The 22,756-nt window shown below is 46.8% G+C and overlaps 1 protein-coding gene and 5 non-coding genes across 7 annotated transcripts; 1 reads left to right on the top strand and 5 right to left on the bottom strand.

Annotated features, from left to right (window-relative positions):
- Nucleotides 1–296: 296 nt before the first annotated feature.
- trnae-uuc (transfer RNA glutamic acid (anticodon UUC)) lies at nt 297–368 on the bottom strand. Its single transcript has one exon. It is a non-coding gene; the product is annotated as a tRNA-Glu (tRNA).
- A 578-nt stretch (nt 369–946) lies between these two features.
- Nucleotides 947–1,018, bottom strand: trnae-uuc (transfer RNA glutamic acid (anticodon UUC)). The gene has a single exon. It is a non-coding gene; the product is annotated as a tRNA-Glu (tRNA).
- Nucleotides 1,019–1,596: 578 nt separating this feature from the next.
- trnae-uuc (transfer RNA glutamic acid (anticodon UUC)) lies at nt 1,597–1,668 on the bottom strand. Its single transcript has one exon. It is a non-coding gene; the product is annotated as a tRNA-Glu (tRNA).
- Nucleotides 1,669–2,246: 578 nt separating this feature from the next.
- Nucleotides 2,247–2,318, bottom strand: trnae-uuc (transfer RNA glutamic acid (anticodon UUC)). The gene has a single exon. It is a non-coding gene; the product is annotated as a tRNA-Glu (tRNA).
- A 578-nt stretch (nt 2,319–2,896) lies between these two features.
- Nucleotides 2,897–2,968, bottom strand: trnae-uuc (transfer RNA glutamic acid (anticodon UUC)). Its single transcript has one exon. It is a non-coding gene; the product is annotated as a tRNA-Glu (tRNA).
- Nucleotides 2,969–14,886: 11,918 nt separating this feature from the next.
- LOC132807534 (zinc finger protein 239-like) lies at nt 14,887–22,333 on the top strand. 2 transcript variants are annotated; one of them, XM_060821643.1, is made up of 2 exons: nt 14,887–14,969; nt 20,527–22,333. In XM_060821643.1, exon 2 carries the CDS (start codon nt 20,921–20,923, stop codon nt 21,734–21,736), a length of 816 nt encoding a protein of 271 aa, XP_060677626.1. In that variant the 5' UTR covers nt 14,887–14,969; nt 20,527–20,920; the 3' UTR covers nt 21,737–22,333. The 2 variants fall into 2 exon arrangements, with proteins under 2 accessions (XP_060677626.1, XP_060677627.1); XM_060821644.1 differs by lacking the exon at nt 14,887–14,969 and adding an exon at nt 19,312–19,366.
- Nucleotides 22,334–22,756: the final 423 nt, after the last annotated feature.

Genomic DNA, 22,756 nt, shown 5'->3' with positions numbered 1-22,756 from the left:
CAATGTTATAGAGATCACATCGGGAGCAATGGATACAAAAAATTACATTTAAACTGTTAAACAAACGTAACCGCGTCTACAAACAGGCACTGTCCTGCTCCGCCGAGAGAGTGAGGATTGTTCACTCGTTTATAGCTGCAGAAACAATCATCCCAACACATGCAAACAAATCCGCATCAGGATGCTATTACAACGAGCTACTTCACTCTGCAGCACCCAGGAACGACGAAGATCAATAAACAACCGTACAGCGCATTTCAGACGATTGGATAGCCCGTCGACCCGCTGAAAACTGCTTCCCTGACCGGGAATCGAACCCGGGCCGCGGCGGTGAAAGCGCCAAATCCTAACCACTAGACCACCAGGGAGACGTAGATTCATTCCTGTAGCTCTGCTGAAAATTTCCTCTCTGCCCGGGAATCGTACCCGGGCTGCGGCAGTAAGAAGACTTCCACCGATCTCGAGAACATTGGGGAGACTAGAGAGTCAAGTCACATCTCCGCGACTCTCCTGCGCGCCTTTATAGGGAAAAAAGCGCGGAGTGGACCCAGAAGCTGGTGTAGCGCAAGCTTACCTGGGTAGGTTTTTTTTTCCCTGTAAAGGCGCGCAGAGGAGAGTCCCAGAGAAGTGACTTGCCTCTCCAGTCTCCCCAATGTTATAGAGATCACATCGGGAGCAATGGATACAAAAAATTACATTTAAACTGTTAAACAAACGTAACCGCGTCTACAAACAGGCACTGTCCTGCTCCGCCGAGAGAGTGAGGATTGTTCACTCGTTTATAGCTGCAGAAACAATCATCCCAACACATGCAAACAAATCCGCATCAGGATGCTATTACAACGAGCTACTTCACTCTGCAGCACCCAGGAACGACGAAGATCAATAAACAACCGTACAGCGCATTTCAGACGATTGGATAGCCCGTCGACCCGCTGAAAACTGCTTCCCTGACCGGGAATCGAACCCGGGCCGCGGCGGTGAAAGCGCCAAATCCTAACCACTAGACCACCAGGGAGACGTAGATTCATTCCTGTAGCTCTGCTGAAAATTTCCTCTCTGCCCGGGAATCGTACCCGGGCTGCGGCAGTAAGAAGACTTCCACCGATCTCGAGAACATTGGGGAGACTAGAGAGTCAAGTCACATCTCCGCGACTCTCCTGCGCGCCTTTATAGGGAAAAAAGCGCGGAGTGGACCCAGAAGCTGGTGTAGCGCAAGCTTACCTGGGTAGGTTTTTTTTTCCCTGTAAAGGCGCGCAGAGGAGAGTCCCAGAGAAGTGACTTGCCTCTCCAGTCTCCCCAATGTTATAGAGATCACATCGGGAGCAATGGATACAAAAAATTACATTTAAACTGTTAAACAAACGTAACCGCGTCTACAAACAGGCACTGTCCTGCTCCGCCGAGAGAGTGAGGATTGTTCACTCGTTTATAGCTGCAGAAACAATCATCCCAACACATGCAAACAAATCCGCATCAGGATGCTATTACAACGAGCTACTTCACTCTGCAGCACCCAGGAACGACGAAGATCAATAAACAACCGTACAGCGCATTTCAGACGATTGGATAGCCCGTCGACCCGCTGAAAACTGCTTCCCTGACCGGGAATCGAACCCGGGCCGCGGCGGTGAAAGCGCCAAATCCTAACCACTAGACCACCAGGGAGACGTAGATTCATTCCTGTAGCTCTGCTGAAAATTTCCTCTCTGCCCGGGAATCGTACCCGGGCTGCGGCAGTAAGAAGACTTCCACCGATCTCGAGAACATTGGGGAGACTAGAGAGTCAAGTCACATCTCCGCGACTCTCCTGCGCGCCTTTATAGGGAAAAAAGCGCGGAGTGGACCCAGAAGCTGGTGTAGCGCAAGCTTACCTGGGTAGGTTTTTTTTTCCCTGTAAAGGCGCGCAGAGGAGAGTCCCAGAGAAGTGACTTGCCTCTCCAGTCTCCCCAATGTTATAGAGATCACATCGGGAGCAATGGATACAAAAAATTACATTTAAACTGTTAAACAAACGTAACCGCGTCTACAAACAGGCACTGTCCTGCTCCGCCGAGAGAGTGAGGATTGTTCACTCGTTTATAGCTGCAGAAACAATCATCCCAACACATGCAAACAAATCCGCATCAGGATGCTATTACAACGAGCTACTTCACTCTGCAGCACCCAGGAACGACGAAGATCAATAAACAACCGTACAGCGCATTTCAGACGATTGGATAGCCCGTCGACCCGCTGAAAACTGCTTCCCTGACCGGGAATCGAACCCGGGCCGCGGCGGTGAAAGCGCCAAATCCTAACCACTAGACCACCAGGGAGACGTAGATTCATTCCTGTAGCTCTGCTGAAAATTTCCTCTCTGCCCGGGAATCGTACCCGGGCTGCGGCAGTAAGAAGACTTCCACCGATCTCGAGAACATTGGGGAGACTAGAGAGTCAAGTCACATCTCCGCGACTCTCCTGCGCGCCTTTATAGGGAAAAAAGCGCGGAGTGGACCCAGAAGCTGGTGTAGCGCAAGCTTACCTGGGTAGGTTTTTTTTTCCCTGTAAAGGCGCGCAGAGGAGAGTCCCAGAGAAGTGACTTGCCTCTCCAGTCTCCCCAATGTTATAGAGATCACATCGGGAGCAATGGATACAAAAAATTACATTTAAACTGTTAAACAAACGTAACCGCGTCTACAAACAGGCACTGTCCTGCTCCGCCGAGAGAGTGAGGATTGTTCACTCGTTTATAGCTGCAGAAACAATCATCCCAACACATGCAAACAAATCCGCATCAGGATGCTATTACAACGAGCTACTTCACTCTGCAGCACCCAGGAACGACGAAGATCAATAAACAACCGTACAGCGCATTTCAGACGATTGGATAGCCCGTCGACCCGCTGAAAACTGCTTCCCTGACCGGGAATCGAACCCGGGCCGCGGCGGTGAAAGCGCCAAATCCTAACCACTAGACCACCAGGGAGACGTAGATTCATTCCTGTAGCTCTGCTGAAAATTTCCTCTCTGCCCGGGAATCGTACCCGGGCTGCGGCAGTAAGAAGACTTCCACCGATCTCGAGAACATTGGGGAGACTAGAGAGTCAAGTCACATCTCCGCGACTCTCCTGCGCGCCTTTATAGGGAAAAAAGCGCGGAGTGGACCCAGAAGCTGGTGTAGCGCAAGCTTACCTGGGTAGGTTTTTTTTCCCTGTAAAGGCGCGCAGGAGAGGAACCCCAGGCACTACAGGGGTAGTGCCTCCCACCCGCCCTCCTCCTCTAACCTGATAATAAGACCCGTTGTGGTAAGCAGGTAAGTGCTGCGTTTTGCTGGTTCTATTCTTTAGACCTAGCATTTTTTAAAGGTTACTTTTAGTGGGATGGTAGTGAAGGCAGTGCAATGTTCCTCTTGCGACATGTTTGAGGTGAGGGATGCCATGGTCGTCCCTGCTGATTACACTTGCAGGAAGTGTACTCATCTCCAGCTCCTCCAAGACTGTGTTCGGGAACTTGAGCTGGAGTTGGATGAACTTCGAATCATTTGTGTGCGGAGGGGGTCATAGATCAGAACTTTAGGGAACCAGTAATTCCAAAGATTGCAGACAGATGGGTGACAGTGAGGGGAACTTGGAGAAAGCAGCCAGTGCAGCAACCCCCTGCGGTCGTTCCACTCATGAACAAGTATACCATTTTGGATAATTGTGGGGGGGGAGGTGACTTACCAGCGGTAAGCAATGGGGTTCAGGCCTCTGGCACGGAGCCTATTCCTGTTGCTCAGAAGGGAAGTTTGGAGAAGAGCAGACCAATAGTTATTGGGGACTCGATAGTTTGGTGCACAGATAGGCGGTTTTGTGGGGGCGAGAGAGACTCACGACTGGTATGTTGCCTCCCAGGTGCAAGGGCAAGTGACGTCTCTGATCGTGTTTTCCGGGTCCTGAAGGGGGTGGGGGAGCAGCCTGAAGTCGTAGTCCACGTTGGCCCCAAAGACATAGGTAGGTAGAAGGATGAGGATGGTAGGCAGGCTTTCAGGGAGCTAGGTTGGAAGCTCAGAGTTAGAACAAACAGAGTTGTTGTCTCTGGTTTGTTACCCGTGCCACGTGATAGCGAGTCGAGGAATAGTGAGAGAGAACAGTTAAATGCTTGGCTACAGTGATGGTGCAGGAGCGAGGGATTCCGGTATCTGGATAACTGGGCTTCTTTCTGGGGAAGGTGGGAACTATATAAACAGGATAGTCTACACCTGAACCTGAGGGGCACCAGTATCCTTGGGGGGATGTTTGCTAGTGCTCTTTTGGGGGGTTTAAACTAACTCTGCAGGGGTATGGGTACCTAGACTGTAGCTTTAGGGTGCAGGACCTTGAGTGTAGGGAGGTTAGGAACATGGCATCAATCTCGAAGGAGGGTGCCTCTAAACAGGAATGTGACTTGAAGTGTATATACTTCAATGCGAGAAGTATACGAAATAATGTAGGTGAACTTGCAGCGTGGGTTGGTACCTGGGATTTCGATGTTGTGGCTATTACGGAGACATGGGTAGGACTGACTGTTGCAGGTTCCAGGGTTTAAATGCTTTAGTAGGGTCAGAGGTTGGGGTAAAAGAGGGGGAGGTGTGGCATTGCTTGTCAAGGATAGTATTACAGCGGTAAAAGGACGATGGATGAAGACTCGCCATTTGAGGAAGTTTGGGCTGAGGTTAGAAATAGTAAAGGTGAGGTCACCCTGTTAGGAGTTTTCTACAGACCTACTAATAGTCCGAGAGACATAGAAGAAAGGATTGCGAGGATGATTCAGGAGAAGAGTGAGAGTAATAGGATGGTTGTTATGGGGGACTTTAACTTTCCAGATATTGACTGGGAAAGCTATAGCTCGAGTACGTTAGCTAGGTCGGTGTTTGTCTAATGGGTTCAGGAGGGTTTCCTGACACAATATGTTGACAGGCCAACAAGAGGTGAGGCCGTACTGGATTTGGTTCTGGGTAACGAATCAGGCCAGGTATTAGAATTGGAGGTAGGTGGGCACTTTGGGGACAGTGACCACAATTCGGTGATTTTTACTCTGGTGATGGAGAGGGATAAGTGTGCACTGCAGGGCAAGAGTTATAGCTGGGGGCAGGGAAATTATGATGCGGTGAGGCATGACTTAGGATGCGTGGCTTGGAAAAGTAGGCTTCAAGGGAAGGGCACAATCGATATGTGGAGCTTGTTCAAGGAGCAACTATTGAGTGTCCTTGATAAGTATGTACCTGTCAGGCAGGGAGTAAAGGGTAGTGTAAGGGAGCTGTGGTTTAATAATGAATTGGAATCCCTTGTTAAAGTGAAGAGGGTGGCCTATGTAAAGATGAGGCGTGAAGGTTCAATTGGGGTGATTGAAGTTTATAAGGTAGCCAGGGAGGATCTAAAGAGAGAGTTAAGAGCAGCAAGGAGGGGACATGAAAAGTCCTTGGTTGGTAGGATTAGGGAAAACCCAAAGGCTTTCTATAGGTATGTTAGGAATAAAAGAATGACTAGGGTAGGAAAAGGTCCAATCATGCATAGATGTGGGAAGTTGCGCGTGGAGGCTGAAGAGATTGGGGAGACACTGAATGAATACTTTTTGTCAGTATTCACTGAGGAACAGGACATTGTTGCGGATGTGAATATTGAGTCACAATTAATTAGAATGGATAGCTTTGAAGTATGTAGGGAAGAGGTATTGGAAATTCTGGAAAGGGTGAAAATATATAGGTCCCCTGGGCCTGATGGCATTTATCCTAGGATTCTCTGGAAAGCAAGGGAGGAGATTGCAGAGCAATTGGCCTTGATTTTTATGTCCTTGTTGTCTACAGGAATAGTGCCAGAAGACTGGAGGATAGCAAATGTGGTTCCCTTGTTCAACCCTGGTCTTTCAATTGATATCCTTCAGAAAAATTAACAAAGTAAGTGTGCTGTTAAATGAACATAGCATCGGCACCAAATTCCTATAAACTGCCAGATGCCTTCTGATCACACGTTATCCAGGACACCAAAACTGAAAACTGTCATGCAGTCAGCCAGCCTTAAGAATCACCTAAGTGAAGCTTTCCTCCATACACAATGACATAGAACAAAATGCTGTCAAAGATGCTGCAAAGGGAGCTGAATCAAGGACATGAAAATAAAATATCAAGGCCGCTTGAGAAAAGAAAGCCATTTAAGTTGCTGAATAACTTCCTTCTATTCTATTAAATGAAAAAGATGACAAGAAATATAGAATGTTATTAGAAGGTGAAACATATTAGCCATTAAACTTTTACAACAGTGAATAATAATAGATATACTCAAAGTGAAGCAACACATATGTACTGTTTATAACAATGTGCTAATCCCTTAAATGCTGCTCAGTTCCATGAGAAACTACCCCTTTATTTGTGTACGTGAGGAAAGAAGCTATCCATTTCTAGGGTGCAAATTGTATTCAAATGAATGTGCCAAATTAAGGAAAAAAGTGAAAATACATTTAAGAGGGACAGAGAGCATCTGAGCACCTTTGCAGAGTCTTGTCCCTCCCTGGATTCACTGCAGTTGCAATCAGTGAACAGTTTTCCCCCATCTCTCCCTCCCAAGATGAAGAATGGAAAAGGGGAGACATTGCTTTGCTCCTCGGTGTTGTCTAGAGGAGGGAGTTTTACTCTGAAATTGAATGAAGATAGAGCTTCATTCCGGACTGCAACTTCCTTCCATTGTCCAACATGTGAGTACGGCACTTTCTGAGGAGGGGAGGCTTGTCAGGATAGATGCCAATAAAATGCTTCCTTGTCAGAGAATCTAGAACTCGATGACACAGATTATTAATAAGGGCTTTCCCATATCAGGCAGAGTGAGGAATTTATTCTCTCTTCTTTATTGCAATGCTCCCACACAGAGAGTAATAGAGACAGGCTCTTTGAATGTATTTAAGGCTGAACTGAACTGAATTTTGAGTGACAGGGAATGAAAGGTTATTGAGTACAGGTAGCAAATGAAGTTAACACTACAGCAGGACATGCATGATCTTCTTAATTGGAAAGTAAGCCTGATGAATGGCAGTGGCAAGAGATTTAACACGTTCCATGTGTGAGTGGTGCTTCAAACAGTTGTCAAAGCTGGACAGAGACATGGATTCCCACATCATAGAGAAACCGTGGAAATGTGAGGACTGTGGGAAGGAATTCAAAATTCCATCTTTGCTTGAACGTCATTGCCATGGTCACACCGGGGAGCAGCCATTTACCTATTCCATGTGCAGCAAGGGCTTCATTCATTTATCCACCCTGGTGATCCACTGGTAGAGTTTCACGAGGAAAAGACCTTTCATCTGCTTCGTGTGTGGGAAGGAGTTCTTTTATTTATCACCCTGGTGACCCACCAGCCGGCTCACACCGGAGAGAGGCCGTTCGCCTGCTCTAAGTGCATGAACGGATTCACCCAGTCATCCGCCTTGCTGATCCACCAATAGGTCCATACCAGGGAAGAGACCATCCTGCTGCTGTGTCTGCATGAAGGTATTCATTAATTTGTCTGCCCTGCTTATGCATCTTCGAGTTTACACCAGGAAGAGACTGTTCTCCTGCTCCATGTGCAGGAAGGCGTTCATTCATTTATCCACCCTGGTGAACCACCAGCAGGTTCACACTGGGGAGAGGTCATTCACTCGGTCCAAGTGTGGGAAGGGATCCACTAACTCCTCTGACCTGCAGACAAACCGGCACATTCACACCAGGGAGAGGGTGTTCACCTGCGTCGTCTGTGGGAAAGGGTTTAGCCATTCATCCATTCTGCTGGCGCACAGGCGCATCCACACTGAGGATAGACCGTTCTCCTGGTCTGTGTATGGTAAGGGATTCACAGATTATTCCAGTTGCAGAGAAACCAGCAGGTTCACATTGGGTAAAGGCCTTTCACCTGCTCCAAGTGCGGAAAGGGATTTAGTCAGTCATCCCGTCTGCTCAGACACCAATCCAGTCACACCAAGCAGAGCACGTTTGGAATCTTTGTGGGTGTGACTTGTATTAGTATTCAAGAGGAAGGGGAGTATTGCTGAGGCTGGACTGACTGCAGGTAAAGTAGGTGGCGGTGCATGGCTGATAGCATGGAGCATAGGATCCGGAAAGAGAATTGTTGCTGAAGGTTTTGAATTTGTAGGTGCACTGGGTATCCTGATCAGGTTCAAACTGTGTTGGGCTGAATGTGGTCCGGAGTCCATGTGAGATCAGATGGTTCCATAGGCAGTTCTGAGGAATAGCTGATCCTGATGAAGGGCTTCTGCCTGAACATCGATCCTGATAAAGGGCTTATGCCCAAAACATCGATTCTCCTGCTCCTGGGATGCTGCCTGACCTGCTGTCCTTTTCCAGCAATACACTCTCGACTATTAATACTCAAGAGTGCTGACATTTACTGGTCAGTTGAGCACCTATTAAGACACACTTACTGTGTTGGAACATGCAGTGGAGTCGGGAGATGTAGACCTGTCATGTTTGACTCTGTGAAGAAATCAATCCCATGGAAAGATTGGCTCCAGTTTGTCCCTTCCCCAGGAAGCTGTCAGGACGATAACATGGGAAACAGAGAATGCTTGTCCATTACTGAAGGTTGAACAAATTGGAAAAATGAGAGTTTCTGATAATGTCTTACAATCCTGGTGGCTTTTGGAGGTATTTTTGAAATTGTCATGGTCTGTGTGACCCACTGATGTTCCCGGGGCCGGGCCACACCACAAATGGCAGGATGGAGAAGGGAATGCAGACATGGGTTATATCCCTACTATAGAGTCATAGAACTTGACCGCATGGAAACAGACCTTTCCATCCAACTCATCCATGTTGACCAGTTATCCCAAATTGGTGAGGCCACTTCTGAAATATTGTGTTCAATTCTGGCCTTCTTGCTATCAGAAGAATGTTAAAGTTGAAAGGTTTCAGAAAAGATGTGCAAGGATGTTGCCAGGCTTGGAGGGTTTGAGCTCGAGGGAGAGTCATAGAGCCTTAGAATCATAGAGACGTACATACAGAAACAGACCATTCATTCCAAATTGTCCATGCTGACTAGACATCCAAACCTTAACTAGTCCCATTTGCCAGCACTTGGTCCATATCCCTCGATCCCTTCCTATTCATATACCCATCCAGTTGCCATTTTGAATGTTGTCATTGTAGCAGCCTCCACCACTTCCTTTAATAGCGCATTCCATACATGTGCCACCCTCTGCGTGAAAAAGTTGCCCCTTAGGTCCCTTTTCTCACCGTAAACTTATGCCTGCTAGTTCTGGACTCCCACATCCAGGGAAAGAAACATTGTCTATTTCCCCTATCCATGCCCTTCATGATTTTATAAACGCGTATAATGTCACCCCTCACCCTCTGACACTCCAGAGAAATTAGCCCTATATTGGTCAGAGCATTGAGTATATGAATTGGGAGGTCTCTGTCCAATGGTCACTTACTGTTCCCTTCAATAATTCTATAATTGGAAGTATATGACAAAACTAAAGGACAAAAATACAACAGATAATTGTATTTGAATCTCAGAGGCTAGCACATTGAATATATCACCATTTAATAACACTCGATAGATCTCTGTCCCTTCTCAAGTTCCAGTCCTGATAAATGCCTTGCGGATCTGAAAGCCTTGAGAGACTGAGAGAATCTGAAACCCCTTCTATTTGATTAACTTCCTCTTTTTCCAGCTGCTATATTGAATAGTTTTACCCCTCCCCCTCTCATTCCCCGTCTCCAAGCCAGGATGACGAATGGAAAGGGGAGACATTGATTTGTTCGCAGATGTTTCCCAGAGGGAGGGAGTTTCCCTCTGAAACTGGCCTCGACCCGCGTTGTGACGTTCACGATGGAGGGCGGGGCGTCCTGAAGGAGCCAATAGGAATTGCAGCGCCGACCGGTGATGTCGCTGTGTTCTAGGTCCTTTTGGAGAACGGCCCGTACGTCGCACAATGACATGAACCATACTTGTCGACTGACCAATTGCAAACCCTGGAGAACCAGAAAGGAGTCTGGTCCTCCTGCCAATCAGAGCTCACCTATTGTCTAAATGAGCTCGGGAAGTTGCTACTACTTCTCTGAATGAAGATAGAGCTTCAGCCCAGACTGCAACTTCCTTCCTCTGTCCAACATCTGTGAGTACGGCACTTTCTTTCTACACCCTTCCCATCCTTTTCAATTTCTTTTCTCATTCTGGGGTTAAACTGATATCCCTGCCCTACCTCAGCTCCTCAGAGCACATCTCTGTTATGCTAATCCCAGTATACAGGCGTGTCAGACCGGTTCTGAAGCAGGTAAAACCAGGCCAGGTGGAGCCATTTCTGCTCTTCAAGACTGTTTTGAGCGCACTGACTGGTGGGTGTTCAGGGAGATGACAAATGATAGCAATTCCATCAATTTAGAGGAGTACATGGTGTCGGCTATTTCCTACGTTAGCAAGTGTATTGACGGTGTCATTTTGTCCAAGACCATCACTTCTTGCCCCAACCAGAAGCCATGAATGACTGCAAAGGTGTGTGCAGTGCTGAGGACCTGCGATTCTACCTTCATAGCAGATGACAAGGCGGGCCTAACAACAGTGAGGGCCAACCTGACCCGGGTATCAAAGAGTCAAAATGTGCATACACACAAAAAATACACAGCCACTTTCAGGACAGCAGTGATAAACTGAGCGTGTGGAAGGCCATCCAGGGCATCATGACCCACCGAACAGCATTGTCTGGTTGCGCTGGTGGTGCCTCCCCACTGCTGGATGAGTTGAACAACTTTTTATGCATAGTTTGAGGCACAAAATTATGTGGCAGCGAGGAACTCCAACTTCCCAGACCCCCCAACCCACCTCCCAATTCAGTCCCTCACGACCAGATTGTGCAACAGTTTCTTCCCCCAAGCCATCTGACTCCTTAACACTGTATGATTGGACTCTTTTTCTATCTGAAATTTTTTGCACAACTTCGAATTGCTGCTAGAAAAATGTCTATTCTTTATCATTCTTTTATTATGCTGTAACTTGTGTGTTTTCTACTTCTGGTCCCTCGAAGTAGAGGAGATGACCGAAACACTGGAAGCTGGTGAGAGAGCGTTCTCAAAATTAATCCTGGGAATTGACGTGTTTGCAAATGATGCAATGTTGAGAAGCTTAGTTGAGCATTCGTTCGAGTTTGGAAGAATGAGAGGAGATCTTGAATAAAGATCAGAATCTTAGTGGGCCTGAAAGGTTAGTTGCCAAAAAGGTAGTGTTCATTTTTGGGAGAGTCTCAGACCAGAAGGAATAGCCTCTAATCTTAAGTGTCCACATACATATGATGGAGATGAGGTGGATATCTTCTCTCAGAGGGCAATGAATGACAGGGCTATTGAATTTCTATCACTAAGTATAGTCAAGGCAGATGGTGGGCAGAATTTTAGTCAATAAGTGAATCAATAATAAGGCATGAATGTGGATTTTTGGATTATAATATTAGACATTATGGTAATAAATGGTGGAGCAGATTCAATGGGCTGAATTGTCTGTTTTGAATTTCTATCCTGTGCAGATGGTGATGCTTCCTGTAATCTCCTTTTACAGGATATGAGAAAGGGAAGGAATTGCAGCCAGAAATATCAAAACAAGATCTGATAGAGACAATCATCATCAGCCTTTGAATCTCTCAGGATTTATTATTTCTCTGTTGCCCTGTCTGCTTCAAAAGGTTTCAAACATCAGTGAGACTGAGGCACACAGACCTGAGTGAGAGTGTCCCAGTGAACTGACTGTGGGAAGAGCTGTAAGCGGATACACAGCCTGAAATAGCAACATCCCATTTGCAGTGACAAGAGACAGGACACATTCCGTGTGTGAGTGGTCTTTTAACTGATTGTCAAACCTGGAGAGAGACCAGGACTTCCACGTGATGGAGAAACCATGGAAATGTGAGGATTGCAGGAAAGAATTCAAATTCCTGTGTCTGCTTGATACCCATCATCGTGGTCACACCGGGGAGAAGCCATTCACCTGCTTAGTGTATTGGGAAGGCATTCGTTCACCTATCCACCTAGTGACTCACCGGTGGGTTCACACCGGGGAGAAGCCATTCATTTGCTCAATGTGTGAGAAGGACTTCACCCATGCGACTTCTCTGCTAACTCACCAGTACATTCACACCAGCGAGAAGCCGTTCTCCTGCTCCACCTTCAGGGAGCACAGAATTCCTCTGCCCCGCAGATACACCAGTGTGTTCACACCGGGGAAAAACCATTTACCTGCTCAGTGTGTGGGAAGGCCTTCAGTCGGCCGTCCCATCTAATGAGACACCTCTTCAGCCACACCGAGTAGAGAGTTTTTAAACTCTTTATGTAGGTGTGACTTGTATTAGTATTCAAGATAGCACACGTTCACTGGTCAGTTGAGCATCTATTAAGAGACTCTTAACGATTTGGAACATTCAGTGACATCAGGAGGAAATGTTTGACTCTTTGAAGAAATCTGAGTTGGAAAGCGTGGCACTATAAGAAGTACAGCAGGTCACGCAGCATCCGAGGGGCAGGAGAGTTGATGTTTCGAGCATAAGCCCTTCATCACATTCCAGTGCCATACTTTTTGACACTGACTTTCTAGTATCTGCAGTCCTCGCCTCCTCTGAGTCTGTGACAAAATCTGCCCCGTGTAAAGATTGGCTCCACTTTCTCCATTCCCAGTGAGGCTGTCAGGATGATTACATGGGTAAAAGAGAGAGCTCTTCCAGTATTGAAGTTTGCAAAATTAAAATTAGGAAAAATAAAGTTTCTTACTGCGGCTACAATCCTGGTAGCGTATGTGAGAAATGCCTCAAGGTATTTGGACATTGTCAGAGTCTGGTGACCAACTGAGATCCATGGTTTGAACCACACAACAAGTGGCAGGATGGAGGGGGGAATGTAGACATGGGTTATGTCGCGACCATAGAGCCATAAAACTCCACTGCACAGAAACAGACCTTTCAGACCAACACGTCCATGCTGACCAGATGTCCCAAATTGATGAGGCCATTTCTGGAACACTATGTTCAGCTCGAGTCTCTCTGCTTTGGGAAGGATTTAACACTTAAACGATTCAGAAAAAGTTACAAGGCTGTTGCCAGGGTTGAAGGGTTTGAGGTAAAGAGAGAGGATGAATAGGCTGGGACTGGTTTTCTCTGAAGCATCAAAAGTTGAGGGGTGACCTTATAGAGGTTAAAAAATCATGAATGGTATGGATAGGGTGAATACTGATGTTGTTTCCCCAGTGTTGGGCAAGTCCAAACCCACCCCCCCCCCCCCCCCAGATAAGGAATGGAAAGAGGGAGACATTGCTTTGTTCCCAGATCTTGCCCAGAGGGAGGGAGTCTCCCTTTGAAACAGGTAGATAAGATAGTGAAGAACACGTTTGGTATGCCTTCCTTTTTTGGTCAGAGCATTCAGTGTAGGGGTCGGGAGGTCGTGTTGCGGCTGTAAAGGACGTTGGTTAGGCCACTTTTGGAATATTGCATGCAATTCTGGTCTCCTTCCTATTGGAAGAATGTTATAAAAATTGAAAGGGTGCAGAAAAGGTTTACAAGAATGTTGCCAAGGTTGGAGGATTTGAGCTATATTGAAAGGCTGAAATGTCTGGGGCTGTTTTCCCTGCAGCGTAGGAGGCTGTGGGGTGACCTTATAGGGGATTATAAAATAAGGGGCATGGGTAGGATAGAAATATTGGAACACGGACTTTAACCTCATACTTTCAATGCATTATCTGAGCTGAGATGGCACCTATTGTTAAAGCTATCTTGAGAATGTAACTTTTAAAAAGTTGTGGGATTTACATATGAAGGAATCAAAACTAAATGTGATCTTTTGAATTGGTGGGGGTAAAAGACATCTGATTCACTCATATCCTTTTTAGGGAAGGAAATTGCCGTTGTGGGAAAGGATTCACTCAGTTGTCCTAGCTGCATTCTTTACCCAGTCTGGCCTACATGTGACTTCAGACCCACAGCAGTATGGTTGACTCTTGATTGTCCCTCCTCCCCCTGGGGAGAAATGTACTTGAATGACAGCACGGTGGCTCAGTAGTTACCACTGCTGCTTCACAGCACCAAAGTTTTCAGGTTCGATTCCAGCCTCAGGTGACTGTCAGTGTGGAATTTGCACGTTCTCCATGTCTGCGTGGGTTTCCTCAGAGTGCTCCGGTTTCCTCCCACAGTACAAGAATGTGCAGGTCAGGTGAATTGTCCGTGTTAAGTTGCCTATTGTGTTAGGTGCATTAGTCAGACAGAAATGGGTCTGGGTGGGTTACTCTTCGGAGGGTTGGTGTGGACTGGTTGGGCTGAAGGGCCTGTTTACACACTGTAGGGAATTTAACTAATCTAACCATATCCGAACTTAACCATATTCCTCTAAACCCTTCCTGTTCATATACCTATCCAGATTCCTATTAAACATTGTAAATGCACCAGCCTCCACCACTTCGCCTGGCAGTTCATTCCGTACACACACCACCCTCTGTGCGAAAAAGTTGCCTCTTCAGACCATTTTAAATCTTTGTCACCTCACCTTAAACCGATGCCCTCCAGTTTACAACTTCATCTGCCCTGGTGAATAGACTTACAAAAGTTGAGCAGCCAGACAAAATGCAAAAAGAATACAACATCGAGCCACAGGGAAAAATAAAATTGTGGCTCCAGCCGTTTTTTCTCCTTTTGGCCTTTACATTCTTGACATCTGTCAGTTACTGTAGACACCAAAGCGCACACTGCGCATGCTCCGAGGTGTCAGCGAGAAAGGCGCATGCTCACCGGTGTCAGCAAAGTAGTACGCATGCTCCTCGAAGTCCGAAGAATGGCACGCGACTTCCTGTAGATGGACCAATGGTAAAGCCTGGAGGACCGGATGGAGATTGGTCCTCCTGCCAGTTAGAGCAGCCCTATTGTCTGAATGCAGAAGGAGGAGCATAAGCTTTTGTCGCTGCTGTGAAGATTGAGCTTCACCCCAGACTGTAACTTCCTTGTGTTTAATATCTGTGAGTACAGCACTTTCTTTTCTCACCCCCTTTTCCATTTAGTTTTCATTTTGGTGTTCATTTATAGTCAAAGAGATGGACAGTACGGAAACAGACCCTTCGGTCCAACTCGTCCATGTCGGTCAGATATTGCAACCGAATCTAGTCCTGCTTGCCAGCACCCAGCCGATATCCCTGTTCATGTAGTGTCGATTTGCAGCAGCTGAAAGGAAAGGGAGTGATTCTCTGGGGTGCAGACAGACTTTGGAAATGTTGGACAGGGTCAGTGTCACAGTTGGCAAACACATGGCAAATGCAGTACCTCAATGTGAAGCTATAGCCTTTGTTGTGGCAAAAAAAAAGCAGAAGGGAGGTGCGTTTTTAAATGTGATACATTGGGATGTGGAGAAGGTGAGGATTGCAGAATCTGAAGATCAGAGTCGCAGTGTGGCATCGGAAAAGTACAGCTAGTCAGGCAGCATGAGAGTTGATGTTTTGGGCACGAGCCCTTCATCAAGGATGGTGTGTAGATGTACAATGGGACCTCAGTGTCCTTCTGCACCAGTCACTGCCAGTTGTCAGACAGGTGCAGCAAGCAATCAGCAAGGCAAGTGGTATATTAGCAAGAGGAATTGAGTTCAGAAGTGGGGATGTCTTCCTGCAGTTAGGGGGTCATTGAACGTATTCACTGCTGAGTTCATCTGATATTTTGAACAACAATGAAATGGATGTTTATGGGGAATGTCAAGAAAATGGTTTCAAGACCAGTATAGAACTGTTATAGTGTCAGACAGCACAGAAACAGCCCCTTCAGTCCAACTAGTCCATGCTGACTATGTTCTCAAACTAAACTAGTCCCAACTGCCAGTATTTGGTCCATATCCTCTGAATTTTTCCTATTCAGATACTGATCCAAATGTCCTTTAAATGCTATAATTGCACCTGCATCCACCACTTCCTCTGAACATTGATTCCACACATGAACCACTCTCTGTGTAAAATGAAAAATAGTGTCCCTCATGTCTTTCAAATCTTTCTCCTCTCTCCTTCAAAATTTGCTCCCTCATCTTGAAACACCCACCCAAGGGAAAGGACACCTGCCATTCACGTTAGCTATATCTGTCATGATTTAATCAACCTCAGTAAGGTCACCTCTTAACCTCCTATATTCCACTGAAAAATGTCCCAGCCTATCCACCAAAATGTAGGTATTTTCATATCCAGTTATGATCGGTGCAATACTGGTTCAGGCTCGAAAGACCAAATGTCCTAGTCCTGCTCCAATTCTCACCCTCTGTGTCCAGGACAGCAAGAGACCATAAGACATAGGAGCTGATATTAGACCATTCAGCCCATCAGGTCTGCTGATAGCACACAATCGCAGCTGATAAGTTTCTCAGCCCCATTCTCCCGCTTTCTCCCCATAACCCTTGATCCCCTTGATACTCAAGAACCTGTCTATCTCCATCTTAAATATTTTCAATGACCTGTCCTTTACAGGCTGCTGTGACAATGAATTCCAAAGATTCACCACTTTCTGGTTGAAGAAGTTTCTCCTTATCTCTGTTCCAATAGGCCTTCCCTTTACTCTAAGGCTGTGCCTTCAGGTTCTTGTCTCTCCTACCAATGGAAACATCTTCCCAATGTCCAGTCTGTCCAGGCCATTCAGTATTCTGTATGTTTCAATTAGAGTGTGGGTCTGTGTATCAGCATGAACCAGATCCTTCAGGATGAGATGCAGCAGGAATTAGGTTCAGCAAAGTGAGAATGGAGGGAGTGTGTGAGATGGAGATTTTCAGCTTCGAGGCAATAAGAGAGGAAAGAGAGTTTGCTATAAATGGGAATTGAGCAGATGGGTCATTGGGCCGAGGAGTGGGAGATGGAGTTTAATTCAGACAAATGTGAGGAGTTGCATTTTGGTCAAGCAATCCAGGCAGAACTGACACAGTTAAGGGGAGTGTTGCTGAACAAACACCTTGGAGTGCAGGTTCATAATTCCTTGAAAGTGGAGTCTTGGGTAGCTAGGATAGTAAAGAAGGCGTTCGGTATGCTTTCCTTTATTGGTCAGAACATTGAGTATGGGAGTTGGGTGTTCATGTGGCCGCTGTACACGAAATTGGTTGGGCCACTTTTGGAACACTGCATTCAATTCTGGTCTCCTTGATATAGGAAAGATGTTGTGAAACTTTGAAAGAGGTTTGAAAAGATTTACAAGGCTGTTGCCAGAGTTGGAGGGTTTGACCTACTGGGAGAGGCAGAATAGGCCAGGGATATTTTCCCTGGAGCATCTGAGACTGAGGGGTGACCTTATTGACGTTTGTAACGGGCATGAATAGGCTGAATACCCAAGATCTTTACCCCAGGATGGTGCGGTCCAAAACTAGACGGTGCATATTTGAGGTGAGAGAAGAATGATTCACAAGTGTGGTTGTGAAGACTGGACTTTCAGAGCAGCTGTCAAAGATGTTTTGCCCTGACTGGGAGCAGAAGTTGTAACAGTGAAATCTTTCATTTAAGAGCAAACAACTGAGTGAGTCTGTCTATCCCAGATTTTGGTGGAAAGTGGGAATTCGTTGCTATTGGGTGAGACTAGACCTCAAGATTAGGGGGAGTAGCTTTCAAACAAAGATGAGGAGGAACTATTTTTCCTGGAGAGTAGCAAATCTATGGAATTCTCTGCCCAGTGAAGCAGTAGAGGCCACTTCAGTATATTCAAGACACAGTTGGATGGGTTTTTGCATGGCTGGTGAATTAAGGGTAGCTTTGACAATGCAGGGAGGAGGAATAGCGATGGTGAACCGATCAGCCATGATCTTAATGAATGGCAGAGCAGGCCTGACAGGACAAATGGTCTACTCCTGCTTTTATTACTATGGAACTATAACCCTGCATTTCCCATGGCTAACCCAGCTTCAGGATGACAAGGATTGTATCCTTAATATTGAGGGGTTAGTCAAATGGGAAGCTAGGTAAAGGTTGAGGGTTGGCACTGCTAATCAAAGCATTGATCCCAGGGTAGTCTGGTGTCAGCTCAGATTTCAGGTCCTGATTTCTCTCTCCTCTGTTGATCTCCCTGTTCGCTAAGAATAAGATGTCGGTCTGTCAGCTCTGCTGGATTTCTGCTGAAGCTTTGACACCCATTTTACACCATTTGGAACAACAAAACATTGAAGTCAATCGAGACCCAACCCACCATCTCAACCTGTCAACCATTCAGATACAGTGTTGTCAGAGCAGGGAATCAAACAAGAAAAACGAAACAAAATTAGAAATAAATAGATACTTGTGCTTAATGTTTTTCACTAGTAAGTAAACCAGAATAGGGTTCTCCCAGGTTTCTTATAGTGCCCTATTTTGAGGAATTCTGTCCCTTACATATACTATTAGTACCCAGCTATAAATTACAACAACATTTACAACCACAGAAATAAAGCATCTGTTATCTCAATGTCTGTGTGATATGCAGCACAGAAATAGACTTTTTATTTCTCTCGTGCGTGTGTGTGTAGACACAAGTCCATGGCAGTGAATTTGTGTTTGCAGCATTATATTTGCCGATACATTCTATTTTGCTCCTAAAATGAACAATCTCCAGGCAATCAATACATGTAGTATTATGTAAATTCAACTTTGAAAATAGAACCAGCCTGACTCAAGGTTAGGATAGACAGGCTCTGATCTCACACCTTTCATGTATTGTCTGAGCTGAAATAGAGTCATAGAGATGTACAGCACAGAAACAGACCCTGCGATCCAACTTGTCCATGCTGACTAGATATCCCAATCTATCTAATCCCACCTTCCCACACCCAGCCCATATCCCTCCAAACCCTTGCTATTCATATATTCCATCCAGATCCCTTTCAAAAGTTGCAATTGTACTAGCCTCCACCTCTTCCTCTTGCAGCTCATTCCATACACATACCACCCTCTTTGTGAAAAGGTTGCCCTTAGGTCTCTTTTATATCTTTCCCCTCTCACCCTAAACCTATGCCTTCTAGTTCTGCCCTCCGGTTCGGGTGGATTAGTCAGAGGGTGAATGTAGAGGAATGGGTGTGGACTCGTTGGGCCGAATTGCCTGATTCCACACTATGGGGATTTGTTGAAGGGAAGAGATTTTCCCAACTGTGCAGGGCAGCGCAGGTCCTGCGGCGGCCGTCTGGAGCGGGCGTAATGCGGATCAGTCTGACACCGACCGCAGCAGGCGCAGTGAGGGCCAGCCGCATGCCGTCCGACCGCAGCAGGCGCAGTGAGGGCCAGCCGGACGCTGGCTGTCTGGAGTAGGCGCAGTGAGGGTCAGCCGGACGCCGGCTGTCTGGAGTAGGCGCAGTGAGGGCCAGCCGGATGCTGTCCATCCGGAGCAGGCGCAGTAAGGGTCAGCCGGATGCTGCCGTCCCTCCGGAGCAGGCGTAATGCAGGTCAGTCCCACGCCGGCGTCCGGAGCCGGTGCAGTGCGGGGGCTGAGTGTTGGCCTGGGTCCGTCCTTGTGAATCACTATTGATGTCACAACGCGGAAGTGGCCCTGTCAGTTTCAGAGTGAAACTCTTTCCGTCTGGGCAACTCTTCATCCTGGGGGCGAGAGAGAGAACCTTTGTTCACTTGAGCAACTGGAGTGAATCCAGGGAGGGAGCAAACTCAAGTGTGAATCTTAATTGCTCGGGTGAGTGAAGATGGAAGTATAGGATGGGGTTGTTTTCCCTAGTGCGGCAGAGTCTGAGGGGTGACCTTATAGACTTGTATAAAATCATCAGTGATGTGGATCGGGTAAATAGACAAGGTCTTTTACGTGGGACGGGGAGTCCAGGACTAGATAGTACCAAGGTTTAGGGTGAGGGTGGGGTGGACATTTAAAAGCATAAGAAGGGGCAAATTTTTCACACAGAGCCTGGTCATGTTTGGAATGAGTTGCTAGAGGAAGTGATGGAGGTTGGTACAATTACAGCATGTAAAAGACATCTGGATGGGTGTATGAATAGAAAGGGTTCAGAGGCTTATGGGCCAAGTGCTGGCAAATGCAACTCAATTAATTTAGGATATCTGGAAGAGTTTGGCTGAAGGGTCTGTTTCTGTGCTGTATATCTCTATGACTCTGGCTTGCCACTAATGTTTGCCACATCTGTATGTTCAGTTTCTCTCTGGTGTCAGTGTTAATGCCTTGATGTCTCATTTTGTTCCCCTCTTCCTGGGGGCGTTAACCATTTTGTGTCTGGTTGTTCCTCAAGAAGCTGCATGGCGGGTTCACCCTGAATTAACATTTTTGTTTGCTTCCCAAAATTAGACCTGCTCGCTCTCAGCAGCATCCCAATGTCGTGGAAGATATTAGCTTTCAGCTGGAGTCATCCAAACTTCAGAGAGATGTCAGTCTTGATATTTTTGCTTCTCTGCCCCTGTAAGATCCTGAATCAGTACCTTCAGGAGAATTAGTTAGAATGGAGTGAAAACAGAGGGAGGGAGTGGGATGGTGCTTTCAATTTTGTGGAATAGTAAAAGAAAATAATATTCTGCAGAAAGTAGAATTGCTTGTTCTGAGTTTCTACTCTGGACTGACAGTGATGACATTTATAATCTCTTTTCACAGAGTATTTGAAGATAGAAGTTTCAAATCAACAAATGAAGGACTTCTGCCCAAAACATCAACACTCCTGCTCCTCAGATGCTGCCTGACCTGATGTGCTTTTCCAGCACACTTCTCGACTCACTGTACAGCATCTGCAATCCTTGCTTTGACATCAATATCTGACAGTCACTCAATCCATCAGGACCTCAGCAATTTTCAACTTAGATTCTGTGAGAAGGAGCAAAGCTTTTTGGTTCCTGTTTCAGTACATTTTCAGCATCAGTGGGACTGGATGAGGGACCCGACTGTTGAACCGCACTGAGTGTGGAGCATGGATGAGTGATACGGCCTGGAACGAGGAATTCACGGCGGGGAGGGGCTATACACATGTTTGTGTGCAGGTGAAGCTTTGGCCATGGAGAATCCCGAGGAATCTCGCCCTGTGGAGAAACCGTGGAAGTGTGGCGACTGTGGAAAAGGCTTCCGTGTCCCGTCTGCCCTGGAGATTCATCAGCGCAGTCACACCAGGGAGAGGCCATTCTCCTGCACAGAGTGCAGAAAGGGTTTTACCCAGGCCTCCACCCTGCTGAGGCACCAGCAGGTCCACACGGGGGAGAGGCCATTCTCCTGCCCCGAGTGCAGGAAGGGTTTTACCCAGGCTTCCTCCATGCTGAGGCACCAGCGGCGCCATACGGGGGAGAGGCCATTCAGGTGCCCTGAGTGTGGGAAGGGCTTTACCCGGGCCTCCATCCTGCTGACTCACCAGCGGGTCCACACTGGAGAGAGGCCATTCCCCTGCCCAGAATGCGGGAAGGCCTTCAGCAATTCCTCCCACCTTCTGATCCACCGGCGTGTCCACACGCGGGAGAGGCCCTTCAGCTGTCCCGAGTGTGGGAAGAGATTCAGTCAAGTGGGCACCTTGCGGAAGCACCAGCTGCTCCATGCCGGGGAGAGGCCCTTCAGCTGCCCCGAGTGCTGGAAAGCTTTCAGCGATTCCTCTGCCCTGCTGAGGCATCAGCTAGTCCATACCGGGGAGTGGCCTTTCAGGTGCCCCGAGTGCGGGAAGGGCTTTAGCGATTCCTCTAATCTCCAGACCCACCGGCGGGTCCACACGGGGGAGAGACCCTTCAGTTGCCTCAAGTGCAGGAAGGCCTTTACCTGCTCCTCCCTCCTGCGGAGGCACCAGCGAGTTCATTTGTCATCGCAGGGGTTTGAAGGAACGATGGCCTAGTGCCATTATCAACTGGACTCACAACCGAGTTCCGGCAAATCCTGCCACGGAAGATGGCGGAATTGGAATTCGGTCAGAAACCTGGAGTTCTGTATTTAACGATGAAACCATTTTTGGTGGTGAAGAAAACCAAAACTCAGGAATTCCTGAAGAAGGACTCATGTCCGAAATGTCGACTCTCCTGCTCCTTGGATGCTGCCTGAACTGTTGCGCTTTTCCAGCAACATGTTTTCAGCTCTGGTCTCCAGCATCTGCAGTCCTCACTTTTTCCAGTTACAAAGGGATAACTAGGTGCTGACCAATAGTAAAGAACGTGGGAGGAAGTGTGTGGGTTTTGACCTTGAGCTGTTTAAAAACATATCAGTTACTTTTTTCTATGCCATTTTGCTGAGGGGATCTGAAGCTGTAACAAACTTGGGTCACAATAAAGGTTACCTGAACTTACCATCGGGCTCAGACTCACATTGAAAGCTGTGAGCTCCAAGTGATTTTTGTTTTAAAGCTGCTCATTTCTTTCAGCTTCACTAAGTTTCCAATGTTGTGTATCAGATGGAGCAGTGAATGAGGAGCTTGTATCATTAAAAATTGTAAATTTTTCAGGAGTGCAGGTACTGTATCATTTCATCAGCATTGTAACGTTTACTGGCAGCACTGGGAGGTGTGGGATGCGTTCGCTAGAAACTGTTTTGAGGAGCCGGTCTTGGACTGGGGTGGATAAAGTTAAAAATCACGCAACACCAGGTTATAGTCCAACACATTTATTTGAAAGCACTAGCTTTCGGAGCGCTGCTCCATCATCAGGTAGCTGTGGAGCAGGATCATAACACACAGATTTTATAGGAAAGGATCACAGAGTCATGCAACTGATAGGCTATATTGAACAAACATAGATTGCTGTTAAGTCTTTCATCTTTTCGAATGGGTTGCAGGTTTCCTTAATGTATAAATTCCAGAATTTCTTTTAAGTTACAATCTCATGATGACATAAGGTTTTATAAAAATAGGTGACTTCTCAGCTCA

Source organism: Hemiscyllium ocellatum (genome assembly GCF_020745735.1).
Source record: "Hemiscyllium ocellatum isolate sHemOce1 chromosome 27 unlocalized genomic scaffold, sHemOce1.pat.X.cur. SUPER_27_unloc_18, whole genome shotgun sequence".
In the NCBI taxonomy this organism is placed as follows: domain Eukaryota; kingdom Metazoa; phylum Chordata; class Chondrichthyes; order Orectolobiformes; family Hemiscylliidae; genus Hemiscyllium; species Hemiscyllium ocellatum.
This window is presented reverse-complemented; position numbering and strand designations above follow the sequence as displayed.